Source organism: Neovison vison, chromosome 3 (genome assembly GCF_020171115.1).
Source record: "Neovison vison isolate M4711 chromosome 3, ASM_NN_V1, whole genome shotgun sequence".
NCBI lineage: Eukaryota > Metazoa > Chordata > Mammalia > Carnivora > Mustelidae > Neogale > Neogale vison.
In genome coordinates, this window is record NC_058093.1 from 8,333,978 (window position 1) to 8,359,804 (window position 25,827).

Sequence of the window (25,827 nt, forward strand, 5' to 3'; positions counted from 1 at the left end):
CAAGTTTTTTCTTCCCTCCGCTGAATGAATTCACACACACACATCCCGCTTGGGTTGAATGGTTTCGTGGTGATACGGGATGTCAGTCTAAGGTTCAGTCTCACGATGATAAACGTGACAATATTTTCTCATTGTCTGAACAACAGCAAATGTTCGATGAGGCCCAAGGAATGGCCAGATATTCATGGGGAGTGCAACAGCGAATTCTCCTTTCCAGATCTTACAAAATCTGCTTTTTTGTGCACACAGACGATGCCTTGGTTCCCTCTCAGCAAATTCAGGTTGAAGAGGTGAGGGGTCTGAATCCATACTACTACCTTCCCAGGCCCTGTCGCCAACTGCTTCAGTCTGCAGGACCGTGGACCTGCCACAGACTGGGCCTGCTCCACACGCACACTCAGAAGCCACCTCTGGCTAGGCTCCGGGAGAAAGGAAGAGCTCATAGCTCAGAGATGACCTCAAGATCAAAGTTCCATTGACCTGTTGGCTTCCCATGCCCACTAACCCTCACTTTGGGCAACACGGCCAGGTACCAGAGATGGGGCTCTGCGGACCTCATGTGTCATTTGGCTTTACTGCTTGTCCGCTGTCTGGTTTTGGGTCAGCTCCTTAACCTTTCTGAGACTGAGTATTAATGGGGCAAAACGTCCTGGAAAATGTAATGTATGCCATGTAACTGAGTATAAAATGGGAGATATCTTGTAATTATTTCTGCATAAATAATGCGACTACATACATTATGTAGAGATGTCGTGTGTTAATCTGGGCCAGAGGGCATCCACTGTGAAAAGAAAGAACCTGAGAAGTTCTATCAATGATCTCCCATCTCTATCTGTCCTGTAATTACTTTTATCCTTGAAATTACTAGTAAAGCCTGATATTGGGCAAGATCTCCGTCCCATGAAAGCCAATTCTTATGTTACACTCATTGTCTGAGGTCCTTGAGCCACTCAAAGCAAAGCTGAGCTTTGACGTTTTTCTATTATTACACCAACTCAAGAGTCATGGTCAGCTGAGTCCTTCAGTGGGTAAAGAACACCAAAGTAAGGACATATTGTCTGAAACAACTGGAAAAGAAGAAACAACCGAAATTCATCAGCAGGAGCGCACAGTCTTTCTGCACATGCGCACTGGAGCTCTGGTACTCACAGCGGAAGCAGCGAACGCTCTGAAACTGACGGCCAGGACGCCATCGGACCACTCATGGGACACCACGTCGAACTGTCCGTACAGCTGGCCCATGGTGACGGCCTTGGGGTTTAACACAGTGATTTGAACCTTGTTCTCCTCCATTAACCCCTTAATGGAAAAAAAAGCACATTTATTGAGAAGGATATTGTCTTTATTCATAAAAAACATGATTGGATATGTAGAAAATCCTAGATTCTGCAAAGAAACTACCAGAAGCAAGGAGTGCATTTCACAAATTTCCAGCAGACAGAGTCCGTTTATTAAGACGGGTTGCATTTTCTCTACAGGGCTAAACAACTAAAAAAGTAAAATTTTACAAATACCACTTATGATAGTATTTAAAACTCATGAAATACTCAGTAATAAATTAGCAAATTTGTTGTTGCAAATAAATTAGCAAATTTGCCAACAAATTAGCAAAGAGCTGTAAACCTGAAAGTACAAAAGGAGAGTTGGAAATTTTTTCTTTTTGTAAAGTGTCAAATGGTACATACATATTATAGGCTCTTCAAGTTACATATAGTTGGTCATATATTCTTCTCCATTTCTCTTTCTTTTCTTTCTGTTTTTTGTTTTGTTTTGTTTTGTTTTTTATAAACCTTAAAAAATATTACCCCTATTCTAAGTTCTCTGGCATTAGAAAAATAGGTTTGGAACCAAATATGGCCTATGGGCTGTAACCAGTTGACTGGTGCTACCAAACCTTCTTTGAGAGAAAATGAAAAGATCTAAATATAGGCAACCCTGTTCCATTCTCACAGAAGCAAAAAGGTAATATTCATAAGTTGTCAATTTTGACCAGAATCTTGAAAGCTGGGAATTATACAAAAGATGTTAACACACTTAGGGCATGAGATTTTATGTTTTTAATTAATAGGTGTTATTTTCTTAGAGTAGCTTTAGGTGCAAAGAGAAATTGAGTGGAAAGTACAGAGATTCACATATATTCCTTCTGTCCCCCAGATCCCCCTCCATTTCCCCTATTATTAGACACTTGCTGTGGGGTGGTATATTATTATGAATGATCAACTCATATTAATGCATTATTATCTTTTTAAAGATTTATTTATTTATTTGAGAAAGAGAGAGAGCATGAGTGAGAGAGGCAAAGGAGAAGCTCAAGCAGACTCCGCAGTGAGTGGGGAACCCAACACAGGCTCAACCTCACAACTCTGAGAACACGACCTGAGCCAAAACCAACAGTAAGACGCTTAACTGACTGCACTGCTCAGGGATCCCTGATACATTATTATTAACTAAAGTCCTTGGTTGACATTAAGGGTCGCTCTTGTGATGTACATTCTACAGGTTTTGTCAAATGCATAACGGCACTTATCCATTATTACAGTATCATACAGAATAGCTTCACTGCCCTAAAATCCCCTGTGCTCTCTTATTCGTCATCGTTTCTTTTTCTGTATATATAACATAACAAGTGCAACTCTTCCCAACGCTGCCTTCTGCCCACACCCCCGGGCTTGGGACACAAAAAAACCGAACTCAAGAAAAGATGTGGAATAATAAACTAGACAGTAAAACAAGCTTGTGGTCTTCACATTCTTCTCTGTGCCCACTAAGGGGATGACAAGGCATCATTCTCTGCGGGGAGGTATGGGAAAGCTCTGCCATCTGAGTCAGGGAAGTTGTTGCACAAAGGCGAGACTTTTGTCTCAAAAATGCAGCCAGGCTAGTGAGATTCCACAATCAAGATATAATGATCACAAATACCATTTGGCTACACACACTGAAATATATGAATGGAAAACTACTCAAAATACAAAAAGGAGACAGAAATACAGTATTAGTTGCAGAATTAAAAATAGCCTCATTCCTTTAGCATGTCAAAGTAGGCCAATTTTAAATAAATGATCGTATTATTCACAATCCATGTCTTATACAATCTTTTGTTGCATTTGTGTGTACATGTGTGACTCAGATAACACAAAGCACACATTCACTTCAATACCACTAGCAACCAATCACAGAAGTTTGCCTTACAAATCTAACCATTCAGAAAATAAAAATACTCTTAAAAGTATGAAAAGAAAGCTTTCAGGCTTTTCATGTTTTCAGATTTTTTTTCTACAACATGTGTTACTTTCATAAATAAAAAAATTTTTGAAAAGAAATAGAAAATTGACATGCAAACCTATGATAGATAGGGTAATTACTTCATATGATCTTTCTAGTACTATTTTCCTTTGACTCATTTTTCCCTTTGATTTTTAAGTTGCGACATTAAAATATTTTTTAAAATCCCTGTACATTCTGGGGCACCTGTGGGGCTCAGTGGGTTAAGCCTCTGCCTTCGGCTCAGGTCATGATCTCAGGATCCTGGGATCAAGCCCGCATCGGGCTCTCTGCTCAGCGGGAAGCCTGCTTCCTCCTCTCTCTCTGCCTGCCTCTCTGCCTACTTGTGATCTCTCTCTTTTTCAAATAAATAAAATCTTAATAAAGTAAATCACTGTACACTCTATCTTGCACAAAGCTAATTATGAATAAATTAGTGCATTAATAACACACTTACCTTTTCACAGATGTCATTTAGTGCTCCAGCTAAGACGCGATATGCACTGGTTTTTCCTCCAAATGGTTCCCCGACAATCATAAAACCATGACGCACAATCATCATTTCATATATTTGAAGTATCTTCTCGGAAAAGAATCTGGTCAGTTGCAAATTCATGGACTCACAGTTGTCTTTGATAGCTGCCAGCAAATCATTGTAATCTGGTTTTGGTAATTTCACACCAGGAAACAAATCTGAGGTGATTCCCTGGTGACAGAGGATTTGGGGATTTATATTACATATCTGATACCCTCTCTCTCTCTCTCTCCACACACACATACACACACACACACACACAGACATCATGAAAGTCTTCCCATCCTCGCAATTAATATTGATGGAAATAGAGCCATTAAATAGTTCAACAGTAGTTTTAACAGCTTTATAGAGGTATGACTGACACACAATGAACTCTATATATTTAAAGTGTTACAGCTGGGTAAGTGGAGTCATCAGATCACTCAAGATAATCAACATCTGTCTCCCAGAAGTCACCTTGTTACCTTTCGTGACCCTCCCTCCCTTCTCTCTTTGCCCCGTCCCACCTCCACCACCGGGAACCCGCTAATTTGCTTTCTGTTGCTATTTTTATTTGCATTCTCTAGAAGTGAATATAGATGAAGTTACCCATTACAGATACCACTTGTTTTCTGTGTGACTTCTTTCCACTCAGCGTAAAGATGTGGAGATTCCCACACATGACACCATGATTTAATAGTTCGTTGCATACAAGTATTACATTCAAATCCATTCCCCAGTTGATGGCTACTTTCTTTCATTGTTTCCAGTTTTGGGCCATTGCAAACAAAACTGCTATGAACACTATATACAACTCTTTGTGTGGACAAATGACTTACTTCCATTTCTCTTGGTTGAATACTGAAGAATGGAAAACCTGGATTATATGGGGGTTATGTGTTTAATAGCTAAAACACTATCTGCTTTACAAAGTGGTTGTATTATTGTGCATTCACTCTAGCAGTGTATAACACTTCTAATATTTGTTATGGTTGGTCTTTTTAATTTTACCCACACTAATAGGTACGTCACACTGTCTTACTGCGACTTCTTCAATGTGCATTTCCTGATGACTAATGTTTTGCATGTGCCTATTTGCTTTATGTGTGTGTCGTTTAGTGAAGTCCCTCTTCAAATCTTTTGTCTATTTTTAATGTTTTTTTTTTCTTAATGGTAAATTTTGATCGTTCTTTAAATATTCTGTATACGAGTCCTTCATCATAAACCTAAATTTGCAAATATTTTTCCTAGTTTGCAATTTGTCTTTCATCCTCTGACCAGTGCCTTTCAAAGAGCAAACTTTTTAAATTTTGAAGAGTCTATTTTATCGATTTATTGCTTTATGTGTTGTGCTTTTGGTGCTGTGTTTAAGAAATTTTTGCGCATCCCAAAGTCACAAGAGCTGTCTCCCGTTTCTTCTAGAAATTTTACAGTTTTACAATACTTCTAAGTTAAAAAGTTAGACAACTATGATCTGATTTCAAGGCTTATTATAAAGACAGTTTCATATTAGTATAATGATAGATAAATATAACAATGGAACACAATGGGGAGCCAAGAAAGAGACCCCAACACACTTGAACAATTCATTCTCAACAAAGGCACAAAGACAATTTAGTAGAGAAAAGATAAAAAAGAATGCCTGGATTTGTTAAAACAATGAACATACAAAAATTATTTCAAAGGTATTTTAATCATTGTGGTGGCTAATCAGCTTAGTGCCCTTCAAAGATTCATGCCCATTTAAAACCTCAAAACGTAACCTCATTTGGAAATAGGATCTTTGCAGATATAATTAGATAAATTAAGAAGAGGTTATACTGGGCCTTAAGTCCAATGACTGGTGTCTTTATAACAGAAAGGAGAAGAAGATTCAAACACAAACACATCCAGGGAAGGCCATGTAATGATGGAGGCAGAAATCAGAGAGATACCAGTGCACCATATTATTAAACTTAGTTCTCCCTTTAGATCATCCTGAAAAATATCAATTTCATAAAAGCCAGTACATTCTTTAAGAGAAATTAGACTTTTTATTACTTAATTTTTTTAAAGATTTGATTTATTTATCAGAGAAGGAGAGAAAGCACAAGCAGGGGGAGCTGCAGGCAGAGGGAGAAACAGACTCCCCACTGAGCAAGAAGTGAGATGCATGGCTCCCTCCCGGGACCCTGGGATAGTGACCTGAGCTGAAGGCAGATGCTTACCCAACCGAGCCTCTCAGGTGTCCCAAGAAATTAAGCTTTTTAGTAAATTTCTTCAATTTTTAATTTAACAAACATTTGTCAAGTACCTTTTCTGTGCAAAGGGTTCAGTGGTGGGTTAGACCCGTTATTTTCCTTCAAGGAGCCTACATTCTAGTGCAATTTATCAGCAAGCAGACTTTGTAACTTTTGTGTGCTGATTTACATTGCACAGTTTTAAAAAAGTATAATTTTAAAATCCCATCTTCTTGAAAGTCACCTGAAACAACAGAACTAAACACACTTTGAGTAAAACATGGAATGATCTATGTTTCTCTGTGCCATAGCATTATTTTCTGTAGAAGTTTCTCATAAGGACTTGAAAACTTGGACATTTGATAAATACATTATTATAAAAATTCTGATATGCCAAAATGACAAATATCCTTACCTCAAAGAGTGGTAAATCATGGGACAAAAATTTTGGCAGATTTACATCAATAATAGATCTAAGCAGCAAAATTTCTTCATTTTCATTTGGGTATTTCAGCTAAAAGAAAATATACTCATGAAGATACTGCCATCAGCTAAGTACGCCCCCTACATGTCCACACACACACACACACACACACACACACACACACGTATACACACATACGCCCCAAAGACAAAAACCCACATAAAACTTCTCTCATTTATTTTCATTTAATTGGATTGTTAATAATTTTAGGTTTTGAAAAAATTCCAAAACACTTGTGGTAACCCCAAAGTTTACTAAAAACCTGGTTGAACTCTGAACCTGTTGCTCAGGCCCATAATAAGGTGTGCAGAGTTCACAAAATATGAATTTCAAATTATTTCTCTCGACTTCAATACTTTATTCAACACCTCACTCCAAAGTTTCTCCTAATCATCATGCATTTAATTTTCTAGAACCCTCACTCCTTCCCTCTAGAATCTTTCTGCCTAAAAAATTCCATGTTCCAACTTAACTGGATTTATCCTACAAAGTCAGTGGTTCCGGCAGTCAAGTTCAGAGAACCTAATGCCAAAGGTCATCCTGCTTATAGGGTGTCTTTGGATCAGTCCAACCACACCTAAATTATGAGGTGTCAAAAGTCTATTTTGTCAGTTGAGAAGCTATCATTTTAAAGCAAATGTTTAAATTGTTCCTTGATATAATAAAAACAAACTTCAAAATATTCAAGCCAACACTTTCAACAATTCTAAATTAGCTTTTGACAAAGAATGAAAGGATTCATTTGCAGGATTCATTTGCTGTATAACTTTAATAGCTCAATTCCACAGTCAAGATGTCAGTGATAACATACACTAGACAATGCATTATCTTTCCCATTATCTGACCACAGTGTAATCCTGACACGCTAAGTTAATAAAAATTGTTACTTCTAGTTGCATTGGCTTATTGCAAAAAACAATGACATGCAGTTATTCTAGGCTAATGTGAAATGGAATATCACCACTATGTATCAGAACTCTCAGTACCGTTTATTACAGAAGATAAAAATGCATGCCATTGTTCTTAATCATGTAGAATATATTTTAAAATCCTTTCTTCTATAAAACATGAACATAAAAATTTTATAAACTCCAAGGTCACATTTTCCACTTTGCTATTAACTATAGCCTACCTTGCTTTGTTTCATAAAGAACTAATACACAGAGTTCACACCTCCATAAAATATTTTCAATGAAAAGTTACAGAAGTCTTAAAATATTTGGATTTTTTCCATCCATTTAGATTTATACCATTTTAAGATGCAAACATTATATTGCAAATCTGTAACTGCTAGTCCACAATGGGCTGTAGTTACATAATTATATCAATTGATAATGTTTTGGCACATTTGTATATATTTATTAATTATACATTATTTCCTTTAAAGCTATACATGTTCATATAGACTGAAAGCCTTCAAAATATTTCTCGGCAGCAAGGAATTTCATTCCTTGGTAGTACCTATATTTAACATTTAAAATTACAGAGCAGAATTCAAATCAATAAGAATTATGTCTAAGTTTTTACAAATCATAAAATTTCCTTTTTCACATGTGCAAACGATCAACTCTTTCTTAGTACAATAGCTGGTTTTTTTTAAGCTGATGAAACCAACCAGTTACTGGAACTCTGTAAAGACACAGGGTCCTGTGATATAGGAACAGAAAATTCCTGAGTAAGAAATAACTTGAGTTGTCTACCTTCAGATTCCCAGCAGCGGTAAGCACGGACTTCACGGCTCTCATGCCGTAGTCATAGTGATGTTGTGAGGACAGTTGCTCTGAGCACAGGCGGTAGGTAGCCACGATTTTTACTGAGAGTGGCCGGGCTGTGACAAAGCCACAGGAGTACAGGACTATTTCAGCAATCATGGCGTAGTCGGGCACCATCATTGCTACTGTCCGAAAGAGAGCCTGGACGAGGGCAGAAAAGGTATTTTTGAAAAGACCATTGTAAGGCAACCCGACTGTGCATTTCCTAACGCGTTATGACTGTGTAGCTTTTCTGCAATAATGTTCAATTACAACATCCAGATCATGTAGATAAAAACACTTAATTTTAAAAAAGGATTTTTTTATAATTGTTATGTAAGAAATATCATTAACTTCTGTATCACTGTTTTTCCTTACATTATGCTTTGAGAACACTCACAAACATTCATGATACTTAGGTTTTGGGTGAATTATTAAATCACGTGCTGAGTCTCACTTATGCTCTATTCTTCTTGGGAAGTGACAGGTTATAGGGAAAATATATTCAAGTCTGCTGGGATGTCCAAAAGCTCAGCTTTTCATCTGGGCTGGTGAGAACATGCATGGTACTGGGAGACCAGGCTTCAAGCGAGGCTGTCTGGGAATCTGTTTAGTTGTAGTCTACAGATAACTCCCAATAACAAGCCTATGTTAGATAAATAAGGTATTTTGAGATATTTTCAACCTTTTTGAATTTGTAGCCACCATGTCAGTCTTTAAGAAAATTTAAGTTTAGGGGCGCCTGGGTGGCTCAGTGGGTTAAGCCTCTGCCTTCGGCTCAGGTCACGATCTCGGGGTCCTGGGATCGAGCCCCGCATCGGGCTCTCTGCTCAGCAGGGAGCCTGCTTCCTCCTCTCTCTCTGCCTGCCTCTCTGCCTACTTGTGATCTCTCTCACTGTCAAATAAATAAATAAAATCTTTAAAAAAAAAAAAAAAAGGAAAGAAAGGAAGAAAATTTAAGTTTAGAATGCTAGTATGTGTCGGGGCCTACTTCAATAGCTCATACAGTAAGTCAGGACCTTTGTGTACTAAAGAGAAAAATGGCCATTTTTTTTTTCAAAGTGGGCTCCATGCCCACTGTGGGGTTTGAACTCCCAACCCCAAGACTGAGAGGCACACGCTGTAGTGATTGTGACAGCTAGGCATTCCTAAAAAAAAAAAAAAAAGGTAATTTTGTTCAGATAGTTTGTAAATATCTTCTAGGAATTCATTGAGTTACCTGAAACACAAGGCAAATAGGAAAAAAGACATCTTGCCTAACTGATCTGTTATGATTATTCCAGGTTGAGAACAAATAAAAGACTGGCGTTGAGCAAGAGCCTTCCAGTGTGTTATGTTAATTACTAACTAGAGGCTTAGGACTGCTCTTTCAGTATGGTGACCATTAAATAAAGAATAAAATGTTAAAAATATACGGCTTGAGCAAATAAACTGGGAAGAGAGAAGCTTAAGGAAGTGCCGGAAACCGCTACAGACCTGAGGAAAAGAGAATTACTCTACAGATGGTACCTCTTTAAAAGGGTAGGTTCTCAACAACTATTTATTTTCATGAATAAAAGAATGAATGAATGAGCTGGTCAGTCAGTGGGTCCCTGACTTGGTTCGGGTGGTGTGGTCTTTCTACGCCAATATTAATTGCTGTTAGTTTCGGGTGAACATCCATGTCGGCGTGGTGTAGGTTTCCCCCTGACCACATCAGATATTTCACAAATTCCTATTCAGAGTGTCTCAGACACACTAGCAATATGGCCATGGAACACCATAGAACAGACAGACCGTGGCCAAGAGAACAAAAATGGAGAGTGGTAAAGACATTTCATGGGGTTATCATGAAGTTCGTCTGCTCAGAATCACCCAATGGGAATTGATTTAACATCGATTCCCACTGATCACAGAGAAAAGCATCCCGCTTAAAATATTTTTAGGTGAATATTCTAATTCGATGGTTCTCAGTGTGTGAGAAATACTGATAGGATATGGTGTGATCTGGAATGTGTCAGAAATAATTTGTTAGTAATAGCAATATCTTTAAAGTTAATTTAGTGCTCTTAAAAACATTGTTTGATTTTGGCTTAGCCAATGACATACTTTCTTGAGTCTAAAAGAAGAGTATAGCTTCGGTATCATACCAGGGCTTGAATAAATTGTGATACAGGTAATCAACATGAGTATTACCCTTGTAGAAAGCTATACACCAGGTTATTGACTTTGTGACATTAGAAGATCTAGAATATCTCCATTTCACCATGGCTTCTAACATGCAACTATTCTGAAAAGTTTATCGAATACTGATTCTTCAGAATAGTTTTAATATTAAACACAGCGTCTCTAATGCAGCAACGAGCTTCAGCAATTGCTCACTATGCAGATCTTATCTCAATGTATAGGATGTCAAAATGGGACTATTTCCATGAAAACATAGGTGTAGGGAGATGGCAGGACAGATACAACTGGGTCCAAGTTCCAAGGTTCTTGTAGACAAGGCCAAGAACTTTGAACTTTTTTCTGCAGGCAAAACAACAACAACAAAACGCAATAGCTTCTTAAATCTGGAAACTACAGGATTAGGATGCTTCGAAGACACTGGTAGGATTATAATGGGGAATTCACGGTAGCTTATTTTAGTAGGGAAGAGATTGGAGACAAGTGAGCTGCTGCAGTAAGACACACAGGGGAAGGAGGAGGGGGGATGGAAGGAATGTGTGGCCTGGAACTACGGAAGAGCAGCGAGAATGATAAGGCTTTTGTACAACAGAATGCCTGGTTTTGGCGACAGGCTGAGTCACTGGGTGAAGAGGGAAGCCTCAAAGACAACTCTAAAGACATTCTCTGGATCTTAATAAGTTGTTTGTTGTTTGTTTTTTGTGGGTGTTTTTTTTTTTTTTTTTTTTATCCTTTAAGGAAGATCTGTTTCTTTCTTTTCAGACTAAGACATTTTTTCAAAACTGTTAGGTATTTCCATTTGTACTTGAAAACAGATGTTCTGTGGCTGCTCTAACCAAGAAGACTGCACAGTAGGAAGAACAACAACAAAGCTATGAGAATTTGAGAGCAGTTTTTGGCCTGAAGGAGAAGTTGCATCACCTACAGAACTACTAGGTGGGTATTTTGACTCCATTTCAACATGCACAGCCCATAAGACTGTGACACATTCTGCATAGAGCATGAACGGACTCTGCTAACAATAGCCCCAGCTTATAAGATTAGCTAGTCACAGGTTTTTGCCTTTACAAATACTATGTATTCAGAGTGATCTACTGAAGAAAAGAAAAATGTAGGCAAACAAAAAACTGCTACAAAAAGAGCCCCTCAAATGTAATTCGCAATGAAAATTGCAGAACGCTTCTTAGATAAAAGAGGATTTACTAGTTTTTATTTTTTAATCATACCTTCCTTCACTAAGGCAAAGTATTAAAACATCTCATATAATACATAAAAGTGTATGGAATGGAAATATTGAAATACAATGTAGCAATTAGTTGAATCAAAAGTGTCTTCAGTGGAAAAGAAAAATTCTTTAACTAGTCTAAGAAGCTGTCAGCCTAACATGGGAAGACCAGCTTCGAGTCGGAAGACTTGGTTTTGGATCTGCAATTACCACTGCGTTATTCTTCAACATTGTTCTCCATGCTCTAGCCATAGATGCAAAAAAATAAAATGCAATGAATTAAAAAAAAAAATGCCCAAGATACAGGGGAATGTCCTATTTCTCTCATAATCAAGTTTTTGGTTTTTTTTTTTTAAGTGAAAAGTTTAGTCTACTCAATTAGCAAAGTGCTTTGCTTCTTTTATCAGGAAAAATAAATTAGTATTGGGTATAAAGGTCAATTGAGAATTGATGTGGGCTGTGAATTATTTCAACCTCTGTTGGGAGGCTATTTCGCAACACAGCTCTTTGTCTTATGACCATATTTAAGAAAATATTTTAAAACAGACAAAAGTCTCAAGTAAAAACTTCCCATTGCAATATTATTTATGATGAAGGAAAACTAAAAGCAACCTAAGTGTCCAACAGTAATATGCAGTTCCGTAAATTTATTTACAGTTTAAATTATGTTTGTAACAATGGGAAAATTCTCATAATATTATCCTGAAACAACAACAACATTCACAACTGCTGGATTCTACCATTTAAAATTTGCCTTTTAAAAGATATTTAAAACTGCAGGATACAATATAGTAAGCAATAGAATGGGTATCTTTTTCAGTATATCCTCTATTTTCTAATTTTCTGTAATTATCAGTCTTTAAATGTCAGTTTGGAAGTTGCATCCACTTTGCTAATTCATTTTTTAACAGTATTCAAAGCTTTTAAAAATGATTTTCAAGGGGCACCTGGATGACTCAGGTAGTTAAGCGTCTGACTTCAGCTCAGGTCATGAGCTCAGTGTCCTGGGATCAAGCCCGACGTTGTGCTCCCAGCTCAGTGGGGAGCCTGCTTCTCTCTCTTTCTCTGCCCCTCTTGCTGCTTGTGCTCTGTCTCTCTCTCTAATGAATAAATATAATCTTTAAAAAAGTAAAATTGTTTTCTGAAACAGTTTTCTAAAATACAATGTCCAAAACAAATATTTTGCATAAAATTCAAGGAGAGGGTGTCCTTTCTTTTTACGTATTAACTTAGTACAGTACAGAAAGGAAACAGATGATCTAATTGGCCCTTCTGTACCTTCAGATTATCCGGCAGTTCTGATCGCCCAGCATATCCAGGGTTCATGGTTATAAAGACAGCACATGTAGGGTCAAGTTTTAACTCAGTTCCTTCGAACACTAGTATATCGACACCTGCATTAATACCTGTGGGTCATCAAGAATGAAATGACTTAGCAATTCCACATTTAAATGCAACTTGTGCCATCTGTCATCTTCCATATTTCTACTGTTTTGACATAATGCAAACACAAACCAGTCCATTACCTCTTTGGATAGTAAGAATTTGTTGAGCAACCACAGACAGTACTTCCAAATCAATTCTGTTAAACTCATCAAAGCAAGCCCAGGCTCCACAAGATAACAGTCCCTGGGAGAAAAGAGTAATGAAAATTTTCAATTTTATCTGATTAAATATTGCATTGAAATGTTGCATTTTCACCTGATATTTTCAAGGATTTAATATCCTATCAAGGAAATTGCTTATTCACCTTTATCTTTAAAGACAGCATATTATTATTATTTTTAGAAATCCATTATTCTACAGGAGTAAGGAGTTTGATCAATTGGAAAATTGTCCATTTGATCGACAGCTTTTTACTTTCTGTGTATCTTTTGACATTTAGATGTATACCTGTAATCTCAAAGTCTTTCTTGCTTTTTATATACAAGGTGATTTTGTTTGCTTTTTCTATATGAACTTCATAGAGTAGATTGTAATAATTCTCTAAATAAGATGACTTCTGTTGCTAATGAGACTATTTTGTGGTCGGAGCCCCTTAATAGACAACTTACACAGTTTGAGGCCCTAGTTTGTACTTCTAACTCACAGCTACCCACAAATATGTGCCATTTGGGCATTAAAGAAAACTGGACCACCAAGCTTGAGTAGCTCAGCCAAATTCAAATTTACTTTAAAAAATCAATTCAATATTTATGGAATCTGCATTCTGTAGATTGTATGTGTGTATATATACACACACGTGTGTGTGTGTGTGTGTGTGTGTGTGTGTTTCACTGAGTAGCTGGTATGTTTCAGGCATGATGCATGTATCTTTCATGCAAAGAAACTAAGACTGTATCACACTAGATGTTAAGTAATTAGTACAAGGCCACAGAGCTAATAGGGGCTGACCTTGGATTTGTACACAGTTCCATCTACTGACCACACCAAATTAAATGAAAATTCTGTCCATTTCAAAGAATAGCACATTTTTATTAGCTACTATGACTTTGATCTCTACATATAATAAGAGGATTAGAAACCACAGAAAACAAAAAATACTTATGAGTCACACATTCATATAGATATCAGAATTGTGAGGTTCTTAATTGCAATTCCCATGTCTTTTTGATCCTGTACCCTATTATTCAGCATGATCCTCACACAAAGTATCTATATAACCAATATATACTTATCAGTAAGCAACTTTAATACTAAAAGTATATGACTCTGTATCAAGGAATTAAGAATATCATTCAAAAATTGAGTAGTTCGTGCCAGACTTTTCTTAAATGTTTAGGAATATAATGGCTATTCAAACTAAACTACACAGAGACTCTTTTTGACTTACTATTCTTTCTTAAAAATCATTACAACAAGGCTGTATATCATTACAGAGTATGATTAAAATGGTCATTTGTCATTCAAATGTTTTCCTGATGTTATTATAATTTTGACTTTTAAAATCTTATCCTAATTGTTTCAGCATCACAAATATAGAGACTTTTTATATTCCCAATCTGTTATAAAATAACCTTGCCTATGCCAGCCAGGAACAGCTTACTATATAGGGTAGGATTGGTATATGTATTTTTTGTTAGTTTGGATTTCTTTTTAAATGTTACCTTTTCTGAAGAAATTTTGGAAAATAATGACAGAATCTTAAAAAATAAGAATTCCAGAATCTTTACAGAAAAACAGACATAAACAAATAAACAGAACCTATTATCTCAAATGGATAATTCTATGTTTCGCTATTCCAACTAACATTTTAAAGAATAACAGCCAGTAAGCAACCAAGGGCTAAAATGACCAATGAGTCACAGCTTTATAGACAGGAATGTTACATTTTTAATTCTTCTTTTGCAATCTTACAGATGGGAATCTGTAGAGTGGGAATCTGACTCAGGATAAGAAAAAAAAAAAAAAAACCAACAAGGATTTTAAGTTTGCAAGAAAAGATTAACTAGAAAGTATCTATGAAAGTAAATTACTGAATCATTAACTGGTTAATAATAAGAGCTACAGATTAAAGACTTTAGATTTCCCACAGTCTTTACATGATGTCGTGGTTCTCAAATTTTTAGCGGCCTCAACATACTGAAGGCACAGCCCTCCTTCTATCAGTCATACTGAGCCCAGCAGCAGGGACTGGACACACGAGTAGAGCTCCTTCTCTGGTGAAGGAGATGAGAAATAACCCCACTTCTCTGGAGAACAGAGACAGTGCTTTAATTTTACTTAACTTACAATAAGTCTTTTACTTGCATGAAATTCTGTTTCATTATAAATAACTTCCCTCTCTGAACTGTTATTTTGTAAAGAAATGAGTCAATTCAAACCTTAAAGAATTTTCCTAAAGCCAGATAATCCAACCCATCAGAACAGTTGAAAACAACACATTGTTTGGCCACTGCTTTTGCTAAATCTTTGGTAGTTTCGGTCTTTCCAGTGCCAGCTGGCCCTTCAGGGGCTCCTCCAAGGTGCAGGTGGAGGGCTCCAAACAAGGTTCTGAAATAGAAGAAATAAGCAATCTTTATAAAATAATGACATTTTTTAATATATATTATGAAAAGAGGATAAGTTTAAACTGAGAGCCAAATTTTCCACTTCCTCTTCAATAATTTCTTCCTTCCCATGAACCTCTGAGCATCTCTGACGGTGGCCTACTTTATCTGTTACTGTATTTCACTTCTGAAGCACTGATTATATAGGACAGAATCAGAGCAAGCTCACTTGGAATTCAACGTGGATCCTGGTCAAAACGGGGAATTCTGCTGACGCCAAACCACCCCTCCCCACAACTGCAAGCACTCAGAAATGCTCCACAAAAAAGTCCAAATAGTAACTTTTGAAATACCAGCCATTTCGAAAGAATGAAAGAGAAATCACCAGTGAAGAGGGAACGCAAAGCTGTCAGTCTTTGAGTGCTAAATAGAGAGGCGCGTGTTGTTTGGGGATCTGCATACAAACACATGCAAGTGCATTTACAACCACACGGAAACAGAAAAATTATTATTTTTCTTTTTTTTAGATTTATTTATTTGAGAGAGAGATCTAGCAAGGAGGGGTGGGGAGCAGAGCAGACTCCATGTTGAGCTCAGAGGCCGACACATGGCCCAATCTCACAACCCTGTGATCACGACCTGAACCAAAACAAGAGTTGGACGCTTAACCAACGGCACCATACAGATGCCCCAAAACAGAAAAATTCTTATATTGAGTAAGGTGAAGAGCTGGAATGGATTCACGTATATAAACCCAGAAGCCTTGGAAAGCTGGTTTATCTCTAAATGGAAACTAAAATTACTCTAGCAGCCTACTCAAGGAAGATGAAGATCAACTACAGAGGAGATAGGAAGCTTACCCTTCGTGGCAGCTCCCAGTGGAAATCCTTCGTGGGGGTAGGGCCAAAATTTTCAGTATCCATGGGCACATGAACCCAAACTGAGAAATTAACACTGAAATGTTATTTTGGACGAAAGAAAACTCTAAAGCTCTTCTAAGAGATAAATGTGACACTGCTCCACATGGACACCTCCACAGCTGAGAAAACAACCCTTTCTCAAAATGAGCTCATAAGTAAAACCACACAGAGAGAGAGAGAGACACATCACAGTTAAGAGTCTGACTTGCAGTGGCAGATGGACAAAGGTGCGGGAGAATTACCATATACATGGCACTCTGGTTTCCTGATGGTTTATTTAATGAAATCTTAAACAAAAAGCAATAGACAGGGCCAACTGGGTGGTACTGCTGGTTAAGGGTCCGACTCTTGGTTTTGGCTCAGGTGAGGTCTCAGTGTCGTGAGATTGAGTCCCGCATCATGCTCTATAGTCAACACAGAACCTGCTTGACTTCCCCCCACCTCCATCTGTTCCTCCCCCCACCCACTTTCTCTTTCTCTAAAATAAATAAATCTTGTTCAAAAAAGCAAGAGACGGGGGCGCCTGGGTGGCTCAGTGGGTTGAGCCACTGCCTTCGGCTCAGGTCATGATCTCAGGGTCCTGGGATCAAGTCCCACATCAGGCTCTCTGCTCAGCAGGGAGCCTGCTTCCCTCTCTCTCTCTCTGCCTGCCTCTCCATCTACTTGTGATTTCTCTCTGTCAAATAAATAAATAAAATCTTTAAAAAAAAAAAAAGCAAGAGACGTAAGAAAATTGTGAGAAAAATCAGTTTCATAAAAGAGAAAACTTGAAAACTAGCAATAAAAAATACAGTTATTGGACTTTTTAGAAAGTTAACAGATTAAATTGCAGAGTAAACATAAAGAGCAGAATTATGCACAAAATAAATATGAGGAAATCACCCAGGAAGAGACCAAGATGGGATATCAGAAAAGTTGAGAGACAAAGAAAAAAAAATGAGCAGGAAAAAAGCAAAATCTAAAAAGCATTGGCTGTGGGGCACCTGGGTGGCTCAGCAGGTTAAACATTCGACTCAGTTTCAGCTCAGCTCATGATCTCAGGGTCCACGCACTGGGCAAGGAGACTGTTTAAGGTTCTCTCTCTCCATCTCTCTCTACCCCCCTTCTCACTCCCTCCCCCACCCAAATAAAAAAATAAAAAGGAATGGCTGAGAATTTGCCAGAATTGAAGAAAGATATGAACTGAAAAGTCTCAAGTGGGATACATAAAAACTCATAAAAACTCACCCACATATAGTAACATTACAGTGAACCTCAACAATAAAGAGGAAATCTTAAAAACCACGATAGAAAAAAATTACCTACAAAGGAATCGCAGTAACAGACAACTGAGCCGTACCAATGAACACCAGGAGAACAGTATCTCCAGGGACCTGAGGGGAAGCTAGGTTCACTTACAGTTCTATACCTAGCTATCTTATCATTTAATAAATGAATGAAGACCACGTTTCATCTAAAAAGGCATTTTTAGACAAAGACTGTTAGAGCTCACTACTTGGAGAGCCTCGCTGAAACCATTACTAAAGGATATTGCCTACTAAGAAGAAAAATGAAACCAGAAAGAAGGCAAAGGAAGAAGCAATGGTGAGTTAAGACAATGATAAAGTTTTGGTAAATACATATAAATACCAGGGGTAAAAAATGCATAACAGAATATAAATAGAGCAATCTATGCCAGATCATCTTATCTTACAGATAGGGACATTGGTCACCTAGCACCAGGCGAACAGAAAGTGGCTAGGAAGCTTGTAAAAGAGAGGTCAAGAGTAAAGATCTTTGGAAAGAGCTGTTAGTGTGTTGTTTATTTCCCGTCCCTCTATAGAGAAGAATGCACTTGCCCCTCTCCCAAGCTACCTGAGGGGCTTTAGAGAACTCTTCAGAAACCGTGGCTCACTGAGCCCTGGAGTTTGTGTAACACAGGAACTGCGGGTGCAATCATGACTTAAAATATTTCAAGTCAAGAGAGTGTCTATGGCTATTCCTGAGGGCAGAGCTGGGGAAAACAGTGACAGTAAGAGAGATGTAGTCATACTACTGGCAAAATAAACGTGTGTTTATCATCTGATCAGCTCTAGATCCCACCAGAAGGAAGCTAGATTTGGGTCATGTTGAATGGGACTCTGTGGAGGAGGCCCACCTAACACCAGAGAAGACACCAAGGTGAGTGTCTGTGTGTAGCTGACCTCAGAGAGAGGCTGAAGCAAGTCATCAGCACCCACCAGAGAAGGTATTTTCCACAGGAGACTGGTAGCGGGGTGGGGTGGGGTGGGGAGGATTTCCGAAGAACAGACATAAATATCCCATGGGAGATCTGGCACATCTAAGCTTGTGTCTTCATCGAGGACACTAAACAGCCAAGAGATAGTTTCCACACAAGACACTTGTCACCCATGAAACCACCTCTCCCTTTGCTTCTCCCCTCCTCCATTCACCCCAAGACTGGAGGAGCCTCAGGTGAGCTATGGCGGGATGAGTGCAAAGGACAGGGATAAAACTGACAAAAGAAGAAAAAAACTGACAAAAGATTGATCACATTTGCCTCCCCAGATGAAGGTCTTGGGCTTGTGTCAAGCTCAAGCTGGGAGAGAAGGGAAATTTCAAAGTGGATGAAAGATGTTGGCTTTGATATTAGACCTAAATGGACTTCGACCATCTGAAAAAAAATAACACTTTAATTTCGTTCTTGAGACAACTTGGAATATGGGAGATGCAAACTTGGATTAAAGTTGTTAAAGCCCTTTTATTATTCAGAAGCATGATAGAAAAAAATTTCAGTGTAAATACCTATGAGTTACCTAATGGAGATACCCAGAAAGCATGTAGCACAAGTTTACAGGGGAGACCTTGGCTGGAGATACAGACTTGTGGATCTTCAGAATGTAGGCTATTAAAGCCTGCAAGTGGACTTGAACGTTTGGGAAACCATGAATCATTAGACAAACCACCACATGAAAACAGAAATCTAGAAAATTCTGTGTTTCAGGGGAAACAGCAGTCTGCCTCAAAGGATCCAAAACAAAGAGAAAGTTTCAAGAAGAAAGATGAAATGCACAATGTGAATAACAATAGCAACACTGGGCAATACTTATCTCCAGAGCTAAGAGGAAAAAGCCAGCAGAGAAAGAGAAATTGAAGATCAAGTTGAGAAACATATTAAGAGCCTAGAAAAAGGGGTGCCTGGGTGGCTCAGTGGATTAAAGTCTCTGCCTTTGGCTCAGGTCATGATCTCAGGGTCCTGGGATCGAGCCCGGCATCGGGCTCTCTGCTCAGCAGGGAGCCTGCTTCCTCCTCTCTCTCTGCCTGCCTCTCTGCCTACTTGTCATCTCTGTCTGTCAAATAAATAAATAAAATCTTAAAAAAAAAAAAAAGATTCTAGGAAAAGATAACATAGGATACATTTGCCAAGTGGAAGATAATATGTTTCTTTTAAAGATTTAGTGGTCTAAGGGTGAAATTTATTTCCAATAGACCCTTAAATTAGTGAGTTTACCTGTAACATCGGTCAGTGAGCGGAGTAATAACCAGCCGAGGGGAATTACCCAGATACTCATATCCATACCGTAAGCCAGCATTGATCATCTTTGTTTCTAAATTATTCTCCTAGGAGAAATCAGAGAAAATGAAGTTAATTTAAATAACAAAATTTTAAGTAACATGAAATCTCAAGGTCCTTAACAAGTAACTGTCAAGTTAGAAACAACATCTTTAAAATTCACTTTTCAGAGGGAGCTGGGTGACTCAGTCAGTTAAGCGTCTGCCTTCGGCTCAGGTCATGATCCCCGAGTCCTGGGATGTGCCCGGGGTCGGGCTCCCTGCTCAGCTTCTCCCGCTTCCTCTGTCCCTCCCCCCACCCAGTGCTTTCGCTCTCTTAAATGAATAAATAAAAAATCCTTTAAAAATTCCAATCAGACATCATTAATTCAGTAGAAGAACTGAATATCTAATTTCCTTGGATAAATCTGAAGTGACTGGCTTCAACTTTTTCCATAGGTATCTGTGGAAAACATATTTGTTCCTTTTCTCTCCTGTATTTTCTTTTCTTTTACTTGCTAGTGCTTTTTTAATTAAGGTATAATTGACATAAAGCTTTAATTTCAACTATAAACATAATTACCTAATATTCATGTATATTATAAAATAATCACAGTAAGTCTAGGTGAGATCTATCATCACATGTAAGTACAGTTTTCTTATAAGAATTTTAAGATTTACTCTTAGCAACTTTAAAAATGCAATATGGTATTATTAACTATAGTCAACATACAGCGTATCACATGCCCATGACTTATTTATATCTAGAAGTTTATAATTTCTGACTCCCTTCCCCATTTCTCCCACCTTCCCACTCTCAGCCTCTGGAAACCACCAATCTGTGCACCGTATCTGTGGGCTTGGCTTGTTGTAAATGGCACATTTGAGATCATATTGTTTTTGTCTGACTCATTTCACTTAGTGTAATGTCCTCAAGGTCAATCCATATTGTTGCAAATGGCAAGATTTCATTTTTAACAGCTGAATATCCCAATTCCATATATACCACATGTTCTTTTTTTCAAATATTTTATTTATGTATTTGACAGACAGAGATGACAAGTAGGCAGAGAGGCAGGCAGAGAGAGAGGAGGAAGCAGGCTCCCCGCTGAGCAGAGAGCCCGATGCGGGACTCGATCCCAGGACCCCGGGATCATGACCAGCCCCGAGTCGAGGGCAGAGGCTCTAACCCACTGAGCCACCCAGGCGCTCCTATACCACATGTTCTTTACTCATTTACCGATCAATGGGCATTCAGGTTGTTGCTATATCTTACTGGAAATCTCGCTGCAGTAAACGTGGCCATGCATATACCTTTCCGGGTGTTTTTGTTTTCTTCAGGTAATACCCAGAAGTGGCACTGTTGGCTATAGGACAGTTCTATTTTTTGTTTTTTGAGGAGACTCCATCTTGTTTTCCACAGTGGCTGCACAATTCACATTCCCAGCAGCACTGCACAGCGGCTCTTTCTCCCACATCCTTACCGGTGTTGGTTATCTTCTGTCTTTTGAGAATGCTCCTTCTGAGAGCTGCGACAGGCTCTCACGGTGGTTTCCATTTTCATCTCCCTGACGGTGAGCGATGCTGAGCCTCTTTTCGTGCACCTGTTAACGGTCTGCATGTCTTCTTTGGAATAATGTCAATTCAGCTCCTTTGATCGTTTTCAAAACAGGTACTTTGTGTTTTTGTTATTGAGTTGTAGGAGTTATTTATATATTTTAGAGGTTAACCGCTTATCAGATGCGATCTGCAAGTATTTTCTTCTGTTCAGGGCGCTGTCTTTCATTTTGTTTATGGTTTCCTTTGCTGGGTGACACTTTTTAGTCTGATGTAGTCCCACTTGTTTGTTTTGCTTTTGTTACCAGATCAAAAAAAAAAAAAAAATCATTGCCAAGACTGAATTAAGGGGCTTAACATCTATGTTTTCTTCTAGGAGTTTTATGATTTCAGGTCTTACATTCCTGTCTTTCATCCATTTTGAGTTCATTGTTGTGTACGATGTGCGACATTGGCCCAGTTTCAGGATCTCCTACGTAGCTGCTCAGTTTTCCCAACACTATGATTGAAGAGACGTTTCTTTCTCCATTGTATATTCTTGGCTCCTTTGTCATAAATTATTTGAAATATAGGCCTAAGTGTACTTCTGGGCTCTCTGTTCTGTTCCATTGACCCATGTGTCTGTTTTTATGCCAATACCATTCTGTTTTGATTAATGTGGTTTTGTAATATAATTTGAAATCAGGGAGCATGATGTCTCCAGCTTTGCTGTACTTTTTCAAGACTGCTTTGGCTCTGGTACCTTTATGGCTGCACACAAATTTTAGGACTGTTTTATTTCTGTGCAAAATGCCTTTGGAATTTTGACAGGGATTGCATTGAATCTGTAGATGGCTTTGAGTAGTAGGAAATTTTTAACAACATTAATTTTCCAATCCACAAGAACAAAATATCTTCCCATTTATTTGTGTCTTCTTCGATTTCCTTCACCAACAGCTTAGAGTTTTCAGTGTGTGAGTCTTTCACCACCTTGGTTAAGTTTGTTTTTAGGTATTTTATTCTTTTTGATATAAGTGGGGATTTAAAAAAAATTCTCTGATAGTTCATTGTTCTCCTATATTTATAATTAGTTGTTCAATTCATTTTCACTTCAGAGTGGATATTATATTATTGCCATTTTACAGGTAAGAAAATGGATACTTACAGACAGTAAGTAACTTGCCCAGGTCATAAATCTGGTAAAGGAAGTGTCTGGCATTTAAAATTACTCACAGGGAGCTCTTATCCACTACCTCTCCTATGGTTTTCCAGGGGTCTGGTCCTTACATTTTCTCCTCCCGCTCCATACCTTTAAGCCTTTCACAGAAGTGAATCTGCTCAGATTTTTCCCCCCCGATACAGGGTGAATTTTTGAGTCCGTATCTCCAGACCTCCTCAGCAGCTTCCTCCCACTCTCTGCTGGCCCCACCTTGTCCACTGTGCTAACTGTTCTTCTCCTCCTGCCTTCCCAGTCCTGACGGCCATCACCACCCCTCCAGGTGTCCTGATAGAGCCTTCTTTCCGGATCGTGTTTACAGTTCCTTCAGTTGATCAGCAAGAGGAAACGTTCATGATTAAATCACAATAAAAGTCTGATTTTTTAATATTCTTTAGATATATCAAAAAATCTAAAAATGCAATTTTAAGCTGCCCAGTTCTGATATTTTACAGATTCAGCAAACATAATGACTCATTTAAAATGAGTAATTTTTTAATAATCACTCAGTTTGTGTGTGTATCTCTATGTATATGTATTTATACATTTGAGTATGGATTTGGGTATAGATAAAGATATAGTTTTTTTGTACAGATGATACACAGTCTCTGTCTGCCTTAATCTTTAGTCTGGAGAATGCTGACTAAAAAAATCCTGACAGCAAAAAATCCTGTATTACTGATACTATTTCCCATGTGAGGAAGCAAGCACAAATTAAAAAGCTATGAGCTGGAATTGTCGTGTAAGAACATTCAGTGATATCACTTACTTGCCAATAGTACCTAAGCTGACTTAACCACTCGAAGTCAGATTCATCACTAACTTTTTTTTTCACAAGTGTCGTGAGGACATCTCTAGCATGGACATCCAGCACCACGAGGGCTCCCAGAGTAACACGGTTCTGCTTGGACAATTTGCCACGGACCAAAGTCACAATATCATCAATTTGCATGTTACATTTTTCCAAGTATTGCTCAAGAGCCTGAAAGAAAATGAGATATAATTATCGTAATCAGAATTTTTCTGAACAAAAACATTTTGAGCTAGTCTGAATAAGGTATTTCTGTACATTTTCCCCCATTATGACCTAATTTAAAAATAATTTGTTTTTCTTGCTAGGAAAGCATTAGCTGAGCAAGGACAGTCTGGCCAGATGCAGTGGACACAGGTGGTTTGTGTTACTCATCGTCCTTCCCAGGTCTATTTCCACCGCGGTCCGCTCGGCTGTCCCGGGGAGCTGTCCACCACCTCGCCCCACTGCGGGCCACAGGGGTGGGAGGAGCCAATCATCGCTCTTCCCAGGAACGGCTGTACAGGCAGAGGGTGGGAAACAGCGCTTCTCGCCACGTTCCGAGGCCCTGAGAATGCCTGTCTGAAGCCACTGCCGGCCTTCATCCCCGGTGCCGAAAAGCCCGCCAGAGACTGGCAGAGCAGAAGGACGTAGGAAGAGAAGCTTCAGCAGCACCGGTGCCCCGAGACCCCGGACTCCACCGGGCCTCCAGGACTGCTGGGTAAGTTTGCTGAGCCGGTGAGCAATGCTAGTTCTGACAGCCAGCCTTGCTTTGGGACCTGCTTTTTGGTGGGGGTAAACCGAATCAGTAAGTCAGAAAAGAGAAGAGGGTCTATAATGAAAATCAAGTTTGAATCTGTGAGAACCGCTACGCTTAAGGGAAGCGTCGGTAGGCCCCAGCAGGCTGCTGTGGTTGCGTCCTCCACTCCAATAACATTTAACAAACACTGGGCCCAAGGCCTGCATCACAGTCCTTCAGGACCAGGTGATTGGTCCTGGGAAGCATTTCCAAGGACCGAGGAAGCCTTTCCAAGAATAAGAAAAAGTTTAAAGGACCGGCAAACAGCAAACTGTTTTTCTAAGGGGCACTTTCCTTAGTCCATAGAATGATTCTATCTTTAAGAAGGTAATTTTTTCAAAAGTTTGGTGCTTGAACACTGTTGCCATCATGTTATTTACCTGATCAATTGCTATTAATTCTCTTCCTAAGCAGTGAAATGTAAACTTCTGTCCCACCTATGTTTCAGTAGATGTAAGTGTTTAAATTCTTGGAATCAATTAGTGAATTTAAGTATGTTGAACATATAAATTAGTAAGAACCAATTTGATTCTAAGAACCTAAGCCACACCATTGGGCGCATCTTAGTTTTCTCATCAGTAAAAGTGAGGATCGTGTGAACCTTACTGGTTCTTACATCCTATAATTCAACACAAAACATAAAATAAAAATTTAATGTTTAGATCTGACAGTACAAATTATATGTCCATAAGAATTTATTACTACACACAGGAACAGAATGTTTTCTCCTATACTAGGAAACCAGATTTAGAACGAAAATTTAACTTCAAACTGTGATAAACTGAGTTCTTTAGGAACAATATTATATGAATCAATGATAATTTAGATTAGAGAGATAGGGAAAACAATCATGATATTGACAGCATTTTTGTTACATTTTCCTCTTTGTGAACCATTCTGCACAGGGAGTGAGCGGATGAATCTAAAGGTAACTACGATTACATTCTGCCAAAATAAACCCTATCTGAAATCAAATATTTTTATCAAACCTAGATCCTTCTGCATATGCAATGATACAATGACTCAAAATCACATCAATATTTGCCATATCCTGAGCTCGGTGAGAGCAGCAATTCTTTCATTCATTTTACAGTCCCTCTCGTGCCTCACGCAGACTGGTTCCACAATCACCATTCACTGCGTAAAGAAATCAGACAGGCCCTCTGGGAGCATGACGGTGTGACACATGGGGCTTCTGTAACATCAAGCTCCAGACAACTTGGGATGTTTGTGGGAAGTGGAAGCATCCAGTGCCCCAGGAGGCTGCCAAGAGTCTCAAGCTCCACCAGAGTCATCAGTTTCAAATATGAACCGCACATTTAATTAGGGGAAAAATGATCAACACATACAATACTAGAACATATGCTACCCTCCCATGATAAAACTACATGTTAAATTTTTAAAACACCATCAGGGCTATAGAATA

General features: G+C 38.5%; 1 protein-coding gene across 1 annotated transcript in view; it reads right to left on the reverse strand.

Annotated features, from left to right (window-relative positions):
• Positions 1-25,827, reverse strand: part of DNAH7 (dynein axonemal heavy chain 7) — a 251,111-nt gene that overhangs the window by 139,572 nt on the left and 85,712 nt on the right. The window contains exons 23-31 of the mRNA XM_044241200.1: positions 23,582-23,794; positions 20,020-20,129; positions 15,445-15,613; positions 13,147-13,249; positions 12,899-13,026; positions 8,182-8,394; positions 6,413-6,511; positions 3,719-3,967; positions 1,150-1,299 (exon numbers count right to left, since the gene is read on the reverse strand). Coding sequence (XP_044097135.1) covers positions 1,150-1,299; positions 3,719-3,967; positions 6,413-6,511; positions 8,182-8,394; positions 12,899-13,026; positions 13,147-13,249; positions 15,445-15,613; positions 20,020-20,129; positions 23,582-23,794 — 1,434 coding nt within the window. The remainder of the gene's footprint in view (positions 1-1,149; positions 1,300-3,718; positions 3,968-6,412; positions 6,512-8,181; positions 8,395-12,898; positions 13,027-13,146; positions 13,250-15,444; positions 15,614-20,019; positions 20,130-23,581; positions 23,795-25,827) is intronic.